This window comes from Xyrauchen texanus, chromosome 24 (assembly GCF_025860055.1).
Source record: "Xyrauchen texanus isolate HMW12.3.18 chromosome 24, RBS_HiC_50CHRs, whole genome shotgun sequence".
Taxonomy (NCBI): Eukaryota; Metazoa; Chordata; class Actinopteri; order Cypriniformes; family Catostomidae; genus Xyrauchen; species Xyrauchen texanus.
The window spans coordinates 37163865-37175903 of NC_068299.1; the positions used below are offsets into that span (position 1 = coordinate 37163865).

A 12039-nucleotide genomic window follows, 5' to 3' on the forward strand; every position below is an offset into this window, starting at 1 on the left:
CCATCTATCCATATCCTCTATTCGTCCATCCATCGCGGTCTGTTCAACTCTTAACACTTTATAGATCAATAACTATTTAAAGGATGTAAGGCCTATAGAACCTTATATTAAAAAGTACATTAAGGCATATCAAAGTCTGCCTTGACAGACATTCCTTTTCCTGTTTTTAAATGCAGTTTTGGAATGTGCTAGAATGCTGGTATTAGACATGGCATGAGGTTTTCTAATAGTTACTCATGCCCAGAACAATAACTGCTTGAAAACGTTCACATCCATAACTTCTCATCACTAAATTACACATATGTGGCTCCACTAGTAGAGGAAGAGAAGTTGCATGAACACCCGATGTTACAAGATTATGACAAGTGAAACGCCAACGAATGGCCCTTTTACATAGAAGGCAACATAAATATTTGCAGTTAACTCATTCTTGCATTTACGATAAGTAGCTCTAATCAACAAGCTATTTTACCCCGGTAATATAGATGGCGCAAAGAACCTTTCATCTGGTCTGCCCTTCTTCCATCACGGATGAGAAAACCACTTGACAAGTTTGGAGAACAAAGACAAGGGCTGAGTTCGGAATTGCATACTACCATGCTACTCATACTTATAAGTAGTAAGAGTAGTATGGGTAGTGTGCCATTCCGAACTCAGCAAAGCACACAAGTTCTCTAACGATCAGATTGGAAAAGGTCAACGGAGTTCTCTACTAGCTGTAGCAGCGATGAAACAAGAAAGCAAACATTCATAGACACTTTCACAAACTATTTCAGTTCACCTGCTGGACAAGTTGACTAGTAGTATCATCATGTTACTATGATATCATGTTACCATACACAGTCTGAGGGATGATTAGAAAGAATCTTAACGGTTAATACATGTTATCATTTAGAAAAAGATTGATTATTTTCCACCGCCATGCATACTGTAAATACTTGTGTGAAGTAGATTTGTTTAAAATCACTGCATAACGCACACACAGAATGACTGTTTGGCAGTGGTGGCGTGGTCAAGCGCCCGTCCGGAAAGAAGCTCTCTCACCAGTTCTCTGATGCACCGTCGCCTGGTCCCCGATCACTCCTCTACACTCTCAAGTGGACGACAGCCGCTCCTCCCTGGGTGGACCAGAGTCAAACCTCCCCAGTGGACAGAACGGCCCTCTGCTTTTCGGGTGGCACGTGGAGACACTCCTCCACGCATGGCAGTGACTCCATTACTCCAGGCGGTCGGGGAGTCCTGTCCCTCCTCACATCATGGACGGCAAAAGTTCCCCGCATCCGGGAGGTCCGGCTACTCAGTCCACTGATGGATGCAGCAGCGCTCCCCTGGGTGGATTGCAGTGTTGAGGACTCTACGACGGGCATCCCTCCTCCCTCCCGGTTTCGGCACCAGTGTAAGGGGGTTAAAGGAAAAGGAGGAGGCGAGAACCGGCTTAACAATATAAATTATATTTAATTAAATAAAAAAGCGTTGGCGATAAAAAGGCAAATGTGCCGTGATATATGTTTTATTAGCGATATAAGAGTACTCGTGTAAGATTCAATGCAACTGCAAAAAATACAACAATGTGGCCTACATTATAAAGACAATCCACGTAGGATCAGAGAGTTTTTAAAAGGGATGCAAGGCAGTGATTCAGTAATATCACTGGCATGTTAAGAGAACACATATAAGAATGTATTTTTTATTATTTTAATTTTTAAGGCATTTGACCAAGTCAAATGCACATCCTCACTGCTGGTTCAGGATGTCTTCCTAGATTTCCTTCATCGTTTCATGTTGGTTGTCAAAACAGCTTTCTGTGCTTCAGCGCTACAAGTTGCGCTGGTATTGGTAACTGCATTTTTTCGCTTGGTGAAGAAAAAACAACTACTCAATCACCATAAAAAACCTTGCTTTATTAACATGCTAATGTTCGCTCCAGGTGTGAATGGCTTCATGGGAATCCATTGTTTCGATTCAAAATATGAATCCCTGACGAGAAATGATGGCAAAAATTCACGTTTGGTGTGCAAAAGCCTTAAAAGTGTATCTCATTTTCCTGGATCTAGTTTCCACGATCTGTGTCATCCCAGGAACGGCGGTTTGAAAACCTCCCACAAGCAATTCTAACCGCACAATTACTTGCTTTAAGCATGTCATTAAGCTGAACACATTTCGGGAACGAGATGCCTCCCTTTGTCTCCCACTGATTCATCCTGGTAAATGCCAGGCTGCGTCCTCATCAGCCCGGAGCCATTGACTACCCCAGTAAATGATCTTTTCAACTCTGGCATAACTAAGGCCTTTCTATCTGGGTAATGAATGTTTCACATGCAAGAGCATATGGCAGACAGGACATTGGTGAGAACATCTGTTAAGAACAGAGCGATGGAGCAAGCAACCATTAGTGAGCATGGTGAGAGCGAGATCTTGAAGGTCCTGTGCAGGTCTCTGGAGCCTTCTGCCTGCATTGCGTTGGCTGAATTGATGTTTCCATGACAGATGTTTACAGCTACTGCATCCTTGTGTTAGGGTTGATGGTATGATGGTACAGTATTTACTATTTTTAGCAGTAGATAAATAATCGCAATTACAGTTACAGCTGCCACAATTAATGAATCGTGAAAATTCCAATTACATTTAGATCTACTCCTGTTGTGTCAAAAAATTATTTTTTTACTTAAAAAAATATGTTTTTTTTATTGGAATAACCGTTTTATTGACCATTTAGGCAATGTCTGAATTTATTGGCATAAAACAGCTATAAAGTCAATTATAAACACAGTTCTCAGCTTGTTTTAGAAGTAGTCTACATGAAACATAGTACACATAGTGCAAATAAGTACAGTAGTATGTAAATTACATTCATCGAAATTTCACGAATTTGATGAAAAGTAACCGCCTGTTTGTTTTGTTTTGTGCAACTTGGCAACATACATGCATTTTTGGTCATACCACCCACCCCTACCTTATGTTTTGTGTCTTTCTTGTTGTTTTGCTGGACCAGAATAAATATCGTCACATAACTTAGGTGTCAGTGTCATGTTTCTTGTTATGCCAAAATACAGTATATTACTCCTGAGAGTGAATAGATAATTCATGAACGATTTGCCTAGCTATTTGTTAATGAGGGGCAACTCTTTAACACACATGGATGAGCAAAATGGGAATTCCAGAGAGGAGTTTTAAATAATGAATGATGAATTATTAAAAAGCAGCTCATTGTTTGTTTTGACATAATTGGCTCTAATTCATGTGTCTGTAAAGCGTGATGACTGATACAGGTTTGGTTTGTTTGTTGCAGAATGCAGAAGCCAGCTTTGACTTCAGTAGCAATGATCCGTACCCTTACCCCCGCTACACGGATGACTGGTTCAACAGGTAATGCACACTCGGCCTGTCAGTTGTGCTCAAAGGTATGACTGTACAGTAAATACCGTGCAGAAGTAGATTTTCTTATAGACGACACACATTCGGCCCGCAGACCATATTTTCATTGCCTTCATTTTTCATGTGTCAATTTTGTAGAGCCATTACAGTAATTCTCAGTATCGATAGGTTGCTGAACCACAATGAGTCTTTTTCCATGCCAGCTTGTCACTGCCACCGCATGAGTCAAGGGTAAATTGACAAACCTGTTTCAAGAGCTCAACAGAGATATTATATATGCTCGCGGTCAACTCCGAAAAAGATATATCCTGCAAAAATGGAGTGGACACATCTTCTCCCAAATGATTCATTACTAGTCATTTGTGTAACTAACCTACAACTCTTGAAACAGGGTAATAAGAGATATGAAGCACTTTTAGAGCAAGAATTTGGACACATCTTTTTTTTTTTTTTAAGGGTACTGTGTGTGTGTGTGTTCACTAGCCAGTGTGTAATAATGACTTTATTTGATGTGACAACAGAACATATCTTCTTTCTATATATGTCATTTCACAAAATACATTTTAATTGTACATTGGGTTGCACTGCGCTGTAGAATATGGCCTAATTGTATAAGTGTGGATCTTTAAAAAAACAAAAAAAACAAAGCAACATACATTCATATATTATCATTATATTAATAAATATCACAGTTTGTATTTTAAAAGAAATACATTAAAAGAATTAAGCTATAAATCTATGTTTATTTTATTTTTTTGTTTTATGTTAATTGCATATTTAGCATTGTCTACTCACCTTTTTAATATGAAAATTTCAATATATATAAGTAAGCTATAAAAATGTGTGCAGCCCTCGAGGCTAAAGGAATCCTGCTTTCCAGCCCCCTAGCTTTCCAAATTTGAGTACCCCTGCTATAGACCATTTCGTACTATTCGTCGGCTTTAGGAAGTGGCATCTTTGTTCCTTGAACATTTCCTGCTAGATGTTGAACTCATTCAAAACAACAGCGGGAGGCGCTTCATTCATAGTGACTTTAATACGAATAACGTTACTAACGATAGCACTATTGTCATAAAATGTCATTGAAACGTGGACCATGTTGTTCAGTGGCTGGAGGATCTCTGGATGCCTGGAAGTAAGTATCTGGTAATGATACCGGAAGTGCTTCAGGGTTACATCCTTGAAATCGTCTATACTGTTTATACAGGGTTTTCACGATTCAGTTGACTCAGCAGAAAAGGTCATATACTATTTAACACACTCCATCAGTCTATTTATAAACTTAGTGCAGCATTAGTTTAGCCTAACTGTTTTGAGATTAGTTTTGTTTTTAACGTGTTGCATAATGTAAAGCAATTTTTTTACGCTGATGCCAGACTTATTATATTATATTACAACTCTTAAATATTGGTTTGGGTCCATCAATTTATAATTAAATGAGAAAATAATCAAAAGAGATTAAATATCTTTCATATGCAAAGTATTTAATTCACCGGATTATCCGAAAGTAAGCATTAGGCTACCACATTAAATATAAAAATCCTTTTTTAAATTGTTTTTATTGCATTTACAGCAAAGGTAATGAACTATAATGTGACATATCAAGTTACCATGATATAAAATTACTTTCATATCGATAGAAGATTTTGGTCTATCTATGAGTCAAGCAGTGCATGAAGCTGAAATTTTGTTTCTCAACAGTGGTTGTATGAAGGAGTCCTTGCCTCTCAGTATTGATTTTCTTTACACGTAGCCCCATTAAGTCATCTCTCCCTGGGCTCTCAGTCGAGCTGCATTAACACAGCAGTCGAGGCACAGTGCGCTGAGCTCTTCCTTCTACTCTCTTATCAGGGCAGTGTAGGCCTGACCAAAAACACCCAGAGGTGAAGATTAAGAGCAAAATTATACCCATCATTTTCTGTAATGTTTCAAAACTAAACTATATTTGCATTGTTGAAGGAAATAGCAATGCTTAAAAGTATAAAGCAAATAGTGTTTTAGGTTATGATATGTTATAAGCTTCTGTGGGATTGAAGTGCCAGAGCTGCTTTTGCCATTCTCATAACACTAAGAGTTAGGACTAGGCAAAATACCTGCAAAAAATATATATAGTTTTTTTTTTTTGCATATATTATAGGAACCATCATTTCAACCAAGCATCCTCAAAATGTTTAATATATGAAATACAAATCAAAAACAAAATTCATGCATGTATTCCACAGTTTTTTTGAAATTAACACAAGCAAGAACAATATTAAATCATTTTCATTTAGATACACCATTACAACCATACAGTTATAAAAAGCATGATTTTTTACATATATTTTTACAAAAACAAATGTTTGTGAATGGACAAAATCAAGTTCAAGTTAATTTAATTTTATTATGATAAACAATATAATACTAAATAATATTAATAATACTAACAACAACAACAATAATAATAATAAATATAGCTGCAAGCATGAGCAGCAAAAGAAGTTTTGTGACCGAGTCCGATGAACAGTGTATAAGGAGTCAGAAAAAGTAAACTTTCATTCATAAAAAAAACATTTAGTTTAAAATGACAAAAAATTGCTAGTTCACTTTTGTCCAGTATTTGGCGCTATTCTGAAACTGCTCAGGTATTTTATGGGCATTATGGTTATCATCCAGGAAAGCGTTCAAGAGTTCTAAGCAAATAAATAATTTTTTCATATCTCCTGACCAGTAGGGGGCAGTGTTCCAAAATGCTAAAGGTTACCTCAGGACTTAATGGTGATGACACATACAAAGTTTCATCCAAATCCCTCAAAGCGTTGTGGAGATACAGCCTCAAGTTCAATTTTGCACGTTCTTTGTCGAATTCATTCAAAAATGGTATGGTTTATCAAAGTTCTGTGATAATCCTTTTATCGTGAATGCCTCTAGATAAAGCAAGCCAATTTACCTGCAAATTGGACAAATGGCCAAGGTTGAGTTAGAAAAAGTAGGTTTTCAAAACATTTAAAAATGGCAGACAAGAAGTTTGCTCGATCATGACATAATTGGTTTCAGTGTTCTCGGCATGAACCATGGAATCTATCAAAACCAGACTAAAGGAGTCAATTGCTATTAGCATTTATAGAAATAGCATTATAAATTTTGACCATAAGGTGGCGCTGTCCCAAAACCTTCTCAGTCCCTTCAGAGCATGGTGCCAAAGACACATACCGAGTTTTGTAATGACACAGCAAGTCGTTCGTAAAATACAGCATTTTATGATTAAATTCAAAATGGCCAACTTCCAAAATGGCTGACGTAGGAATTTTTCATATCGTTGGACTCGCTATGCCCGACTGAATCTAATGATGATTTTATGACAAACAGTTCAGAAGTTATAAGCAAAAAATTTTTATTTAATTTTTTAATTTTTTTTCAATATCATGACCAGTAGGGGGTAGTGCAACAAAACCTCAGAGCCTAATGGTGATTACATGTACCAAGTTGTTACGGAGATACAGCCTCAAGTTCAATTTTGCGCGTTCTTTGTAGAATTCGTTGAAGCGCCATTTGACAACGGTAGGGTTTATCAAAATTCTGTGAATACTTTTTGTCATGACTGCCTCTAGATGATGCAGACCAATTTTCATGCAAATCCGACAAATGGCCTAGGACAAGTTCGAAAAAGTAGGTTTTTCAGATAATTAAAAATGGCGGAATGTTTTTCATTCGAATCGTCTTGAGCCATGAAATCAGAGGAAAATTGGAATTTCGTTTCTAGGACTCACGGTTCAAAAGTTATTAACATAAACGTGAGTTCACGTTTGGGCAGTTGGTGGCGCTAGAGGGTTTGACGTAGAGACGCCACATTTGCTGTGGTCACACGTGAGACTGTCCTCTATATGTGTGCCAAATTTCATAACTTTCCCGCAAGCGGTTCTATGGGCTGCCATAGACTCGAGCAGAAGAAGAAGCATAATAATATTAATAAATAACAATAATAAAAAAACTAACAGAAACAATAGGGGTCTTTCGCCCTTCGGGGCTTGACCCCTAATAATAATAATAATTATTATTATTATGAGGATTGAATTTGTTTGTACAATACACATATATATTTTTTGTCATATTTACATCACCTGGAGCTTTTATTTTGGCGAAATGAAATGCTATCACCTCCTTTTCTATGATCCTGTGTCCTGTTTTAAGATTAATATAATAACTTGTAGCTGTTACAAATATTTGGAACACGTTTGCATGAACTTGTGAACCTGCTGCACTTTGCTTTCACAATGTATGCAAACTGCTCTGAGACCGCGTAAAAGAGAATATCATGATCCACACATGGGCACACAGAACAGCATGTCACCTGTTCACACAGATCATGTATTCATTTAATGAAATCACAACCTTTTGGGGTTTAATAATCACATTTGACAATACTGAGATTTTGATGGTATTAAATAGTTTTGCAGCCCTGAAGGTTCATGAAATTAGTCTAATGATGCACTCTTTAGGAAACATAGTGATCAATAAAATGCACACTGTATCACACATTCGTGATATTGCTTAATTTTATATCATCAACCAAATCCTCACAATAATTTCATGATTATTTGATATATTGGCCAGCCCTACTCAGCATGTGCATTGTTTTCAGTCAGCTGCACTGAAGAATCAACACGGTCACTATTCAGTGTAAAGGCAGCTGTAAATAGTGATGTCAAAAGTAACGGTACTTCGGTACCAAGTCGGAACTAAATAAAAAAGATGTCACAATATCACTGTTTCTGCAGTACCGGTAGTACCGAGCACCGAATTAATTCAGTACTAGCACACTGTCTGACTGACACATGGCTGTTTTCAAATGCTCACACGCTTATGAGTGCGTTACTTCTTTTACACAGACATGATAATCAAATTAAATTGTGATGTGTCCTAGTGTGATTATTAAACAATCAATGGATACAATGAACAAATAAATAAATATACAGTCTGCATGTACTGCGTGCTGCAAAGTGAATGTCTGACGCCACTTCAAAACACCACATTATACGAGCATTGCGCGACGTGCTTGTAGTAGTAGATGACAGACAGAGTGCTTATTCTCTTTGACATGAGCAGCACCTGCAGACAGTATATTTATATAATTACATTGTAGCTGTTACGAATGGAGGCAGCGAAGCAGACGAGGAGATGCGGATCCAATCGCAGTTCAACTTTATTAAGTAAACAAGCAAGAAAAAACACAAAGGAAAACCCTCAATGGGGAAATAAACATAAAAATAGAAAACACAGGCAGGGAACATACACCAGGCTAACAACATTCAACGAACGACAAGGAGTGAACAAAAAGCAGGGCTTAAATACACAGGGAGTGATGACAGAATGAGACACAGGTGAAAACAATGAACAAAATGGCAGTGATGATGGCAGGTGGATTCTGGGAAGTGTAGTTCTAAACAATGACAAGTGAGACAGTGGAGCTAAACAAGGGACAAAAGTGAAAACTATGGAATGCAAAGGTGACAAAAATGGCAGACAGAGGGCAACAGTGAAACAAGACAAGGAATTCCTAACATAGCCCCCCCTCAAGGATCGGATTCCAGACGATCAAAGTAACATAAAACAAAACAAAAAATGTCCATGACTGGGGGGGGCTTGAGGTGGGCAGACAGACCAAGGGGGCAACGAGGGGCAGACAGACAGTCCAGGGGGCACAAAAAGCAGGCAGGAAGTCCAAGGGGGAACAGATGGCAGGCAGGAAGTCCAAGGGGGCACAGATGGCAAGGACAAGTTCAGGTGGTCTGGGAGGTGGCCACCGGGCAAGGACAGGTTTGGGGAACCTGGGAGGAGGCCACTGGACAGGGACTGGTTCAGGAGGCCTGGGAGGAGGCCACAGGACAGGGACTGGGTCAGGAGGCCTGGGAGGAGACCACAGGACGGGAACAGGGTCAGGAGGCCTGGGAGGAGGCCACAGGACAGGGACTGGGTCAGGGGGCCTGGGAGGAGGCCACAGGATGGGAACAGGGTCAGGAGGCCTGGGAGGAGGCCACAGGACGGGAACAGGGTCAGGAGGCCTGGGAGGAGGCCACAGGACAGGCACTGGGTCAGGAGGCCTGGGAGGAGGCCACAGGACAGGGACCGGGTCAGGAGGCCTGGGGGAAGGCCACAGGATGGGAACAGGGTCAGGAGGCCTGGGAGGAGGCCACAAAGGCGGTGACCTGGAAGGCTCTGGCGGTGAAGCCGTAGGAGGCTCGGGAGGCGGAGCCGCAGGAGGCTCGGGAGGCGGAGCCGCAGGAGGCTCAGCTGAGGGAGGCTCTGGAGGCGGAGCTGAGGGAGGCTCAGAGGCCTCAGGGGGCGGAGCCGTGGGAGGCTCAGGAGGCAGAGCCGAGGGAGGAGGAACCATGGAAAGCTTGGGAGGCTCAGGGGGTGGAGCCACAGGAGGCTTGGGAGGCGGAGCCGTAGGAGGCTCGGGAGGCTCAGCTGAGGGAGGCTCTGGAGGCGGAGCTGAGGGAGGCTCAGAGGCCTCAGGGGGCGGAGCCGTGGGAGGCTCAGGAGGCAGAGCTGAGGGAGGCTCAAGAGGCGGAGCCCTGGGAATCTCAGGAGGAGGAGCCCTGGCAGACTCGAGAGACTTGAGAGATGGAGCCCTGGGAGGCGGAGCCCTAGGAGGCTTGGGAGGAGGAGCCCTGGGTGGCTCGGGAGGAGCCCTGGAAGACTCGAGAGGCGGAGCCCTGGGAGGCTCGAAAGGCTTGAGAGGCGGAGCCCTGGGAGGCTTGAGAGGCGGAGCCCTGGGAGGCTTGAGAGGCGGAGCCCTGGGAGGCTCGGGAGGCGGAGCCCTGGAAAGCTCGGGAGGCGGAGCTCTGGAAAGCTCGGGAGGCGGAGCTCTGGAAAGCTCGGGAGGCGGAGCTCTGGAAAGCTCGGGAGGCTCGAGGGGCGCAAGCTCTAGGACGGGCATGACCATTGGCACTGGCTTTTGGTCAGTCCAGGCTATTGGCATTAGCCCGGGAACGGTCGAGGCTACAGGCGCTGGCTCAGGGACGGTCGAGGCTACAGGCACTGGCTCAGGGACGGTCGAGGCTACAGGCACTGGCTCAGGGACGGTCGAGGCTACAGGCGCTGGCTCAGGGACGGTCGAGGCTACAGGCGCTGGCTCAGGGACGGTCGAGGCTACAGGCGCTGGCTCAGGGACCTCTGAGGTGACAGGCACTGGCTCACTGACTGTGGTATGCGCTGGCTCACTGACTTCTGAGGCGACAGGTACTGGCTCACTGACCTCTGAGGCGACAGGTACTGGCTCACTGACCTCCGAGGCGACAGGCACTGGCTCACTGACCTCCGAGGCGACAGGCACTGGCTCACTGACCTCCGAGGCGACAGGCTCTGGCTGGGTGACTGTGGTACGCGCTGGCTTGGGTTCGCTGACCGTGGCTGACGAGGGCTCTGGCTCGCAGACCGGGGCAGGCGAGGGTTCTGGCTCGCTGACCGTAGCTGACGAGGGCTCTGGCTCGCTGACCGGGGCAGGCGAGGGCTCTGGCTCGCTGACCGTAGCTGACGAGGGCTCTGGCTCGCAGACCGGGGCAGGCTCTGGCTCTGGCTCGCTGACCGTAGCTGACGAGGGCTCTGGCTCGCAGACCGGGGCAGGCGTGGGCTCTGGCTCGCAGACCGGGGCAGGCGGAGACTGGGGAGCAGAAGCCTTTCCTCTTCTCCTCCTCCGCCGGGCGGACGAAGCTGGCAACGCTGGCTCGTTGGCCGTGGTAGGCGTGAAGGGACGAACCACGGGCGAAGGGAGAGTTACCACTGTGGGAGGAGTGGCAGGGTTCTCCTCGATGATGCCCACAGTAAACGGTGAACCGCAGGCCAGCAGAGTCTCCTCCACGTAACGCGTGGAGCGTCCAGCAGCCGCTGCCTGTGGCAACCGCTCCTTGAGCGCACTGTTCAGGCTCGCCCGGAAAAACCCCACCAGGTCGGAGTCAGGGAATTCGGTGGCACTCGCAATCGCGAGGAAATCGCGGATGTGGTCCTCCACCAGACGATTTCCCTGACTAAGGCTGAGCAGCTGACAGCTCGCTTTCGAACCGCTGGATCCATGTTTGGTCGTTCGTTCTGTTACGAATGGAGGCAGCGAAGCAGACGAGGAGATGCGGATCCAATCGCAGTTCAACTTTATTAAGTAAACAAGCAAGAAAAAACACAAAGGAAAACCCTCAATGGGGAAATAAACATAAAAATAAAAATAGAAACCACAGGCAGGGAACACACACACCAGGCTAACAACATTCAACGAACGACAAGGAGTGAACAAAAAGCAGGGCTTAAATACACAGGGAGTGATGACAGAATGAGACACAGGTGAAAACAATGAACAAAATGGCAGTGATGATGGCAGGTGGATTCTGGGAAGTGTAGTTCTAAACAATGACAAGTGAGACAGTGGAGCTAAACAAGGGACAAAAGTGAAAACTATGGAATGCAAAGGTGACAAAAATGGCAGACAGAGGGCAACAGTGAAACAAGACAAGGAATTCCTAACAGTAGCATTTTGCGCTTCAATAATCACACTGGGGTGCATTTCCCAAACAATGACGTGATTCACTGCTTAACCACCATTGTTACAAAGCATCGTTGGAGAAATTAACTAGCTAACCATGACTAAAACCATAGTAACTATGTCACACATCCATCGTTGAACCAAGTTGTTTC

The 12039-nt window shown here is 43.6% G+C and overlaps 1 protein-coding gene across 1 annotated transcript in view; it reads left to right on the top strand.

The window, feature by feature from the left end:
* The window catches only part of LOC127617452 (neuroendocrine convertase 2-like), a 92874-nt gene that overhangs the window by 18587 nt on the left and 62248 nt on the right, over nt 1–12039 (top strand). The window contains exon 6 of the mRNA XM_052089424.1: nt 3290–3366. Coding sequence (XP_051945384.1) covers nt 3290–3366 — 77 coding nt within the window. The remainder of the gene's footprint in view (nt 1–3289; nt 3367–12039) is intronic.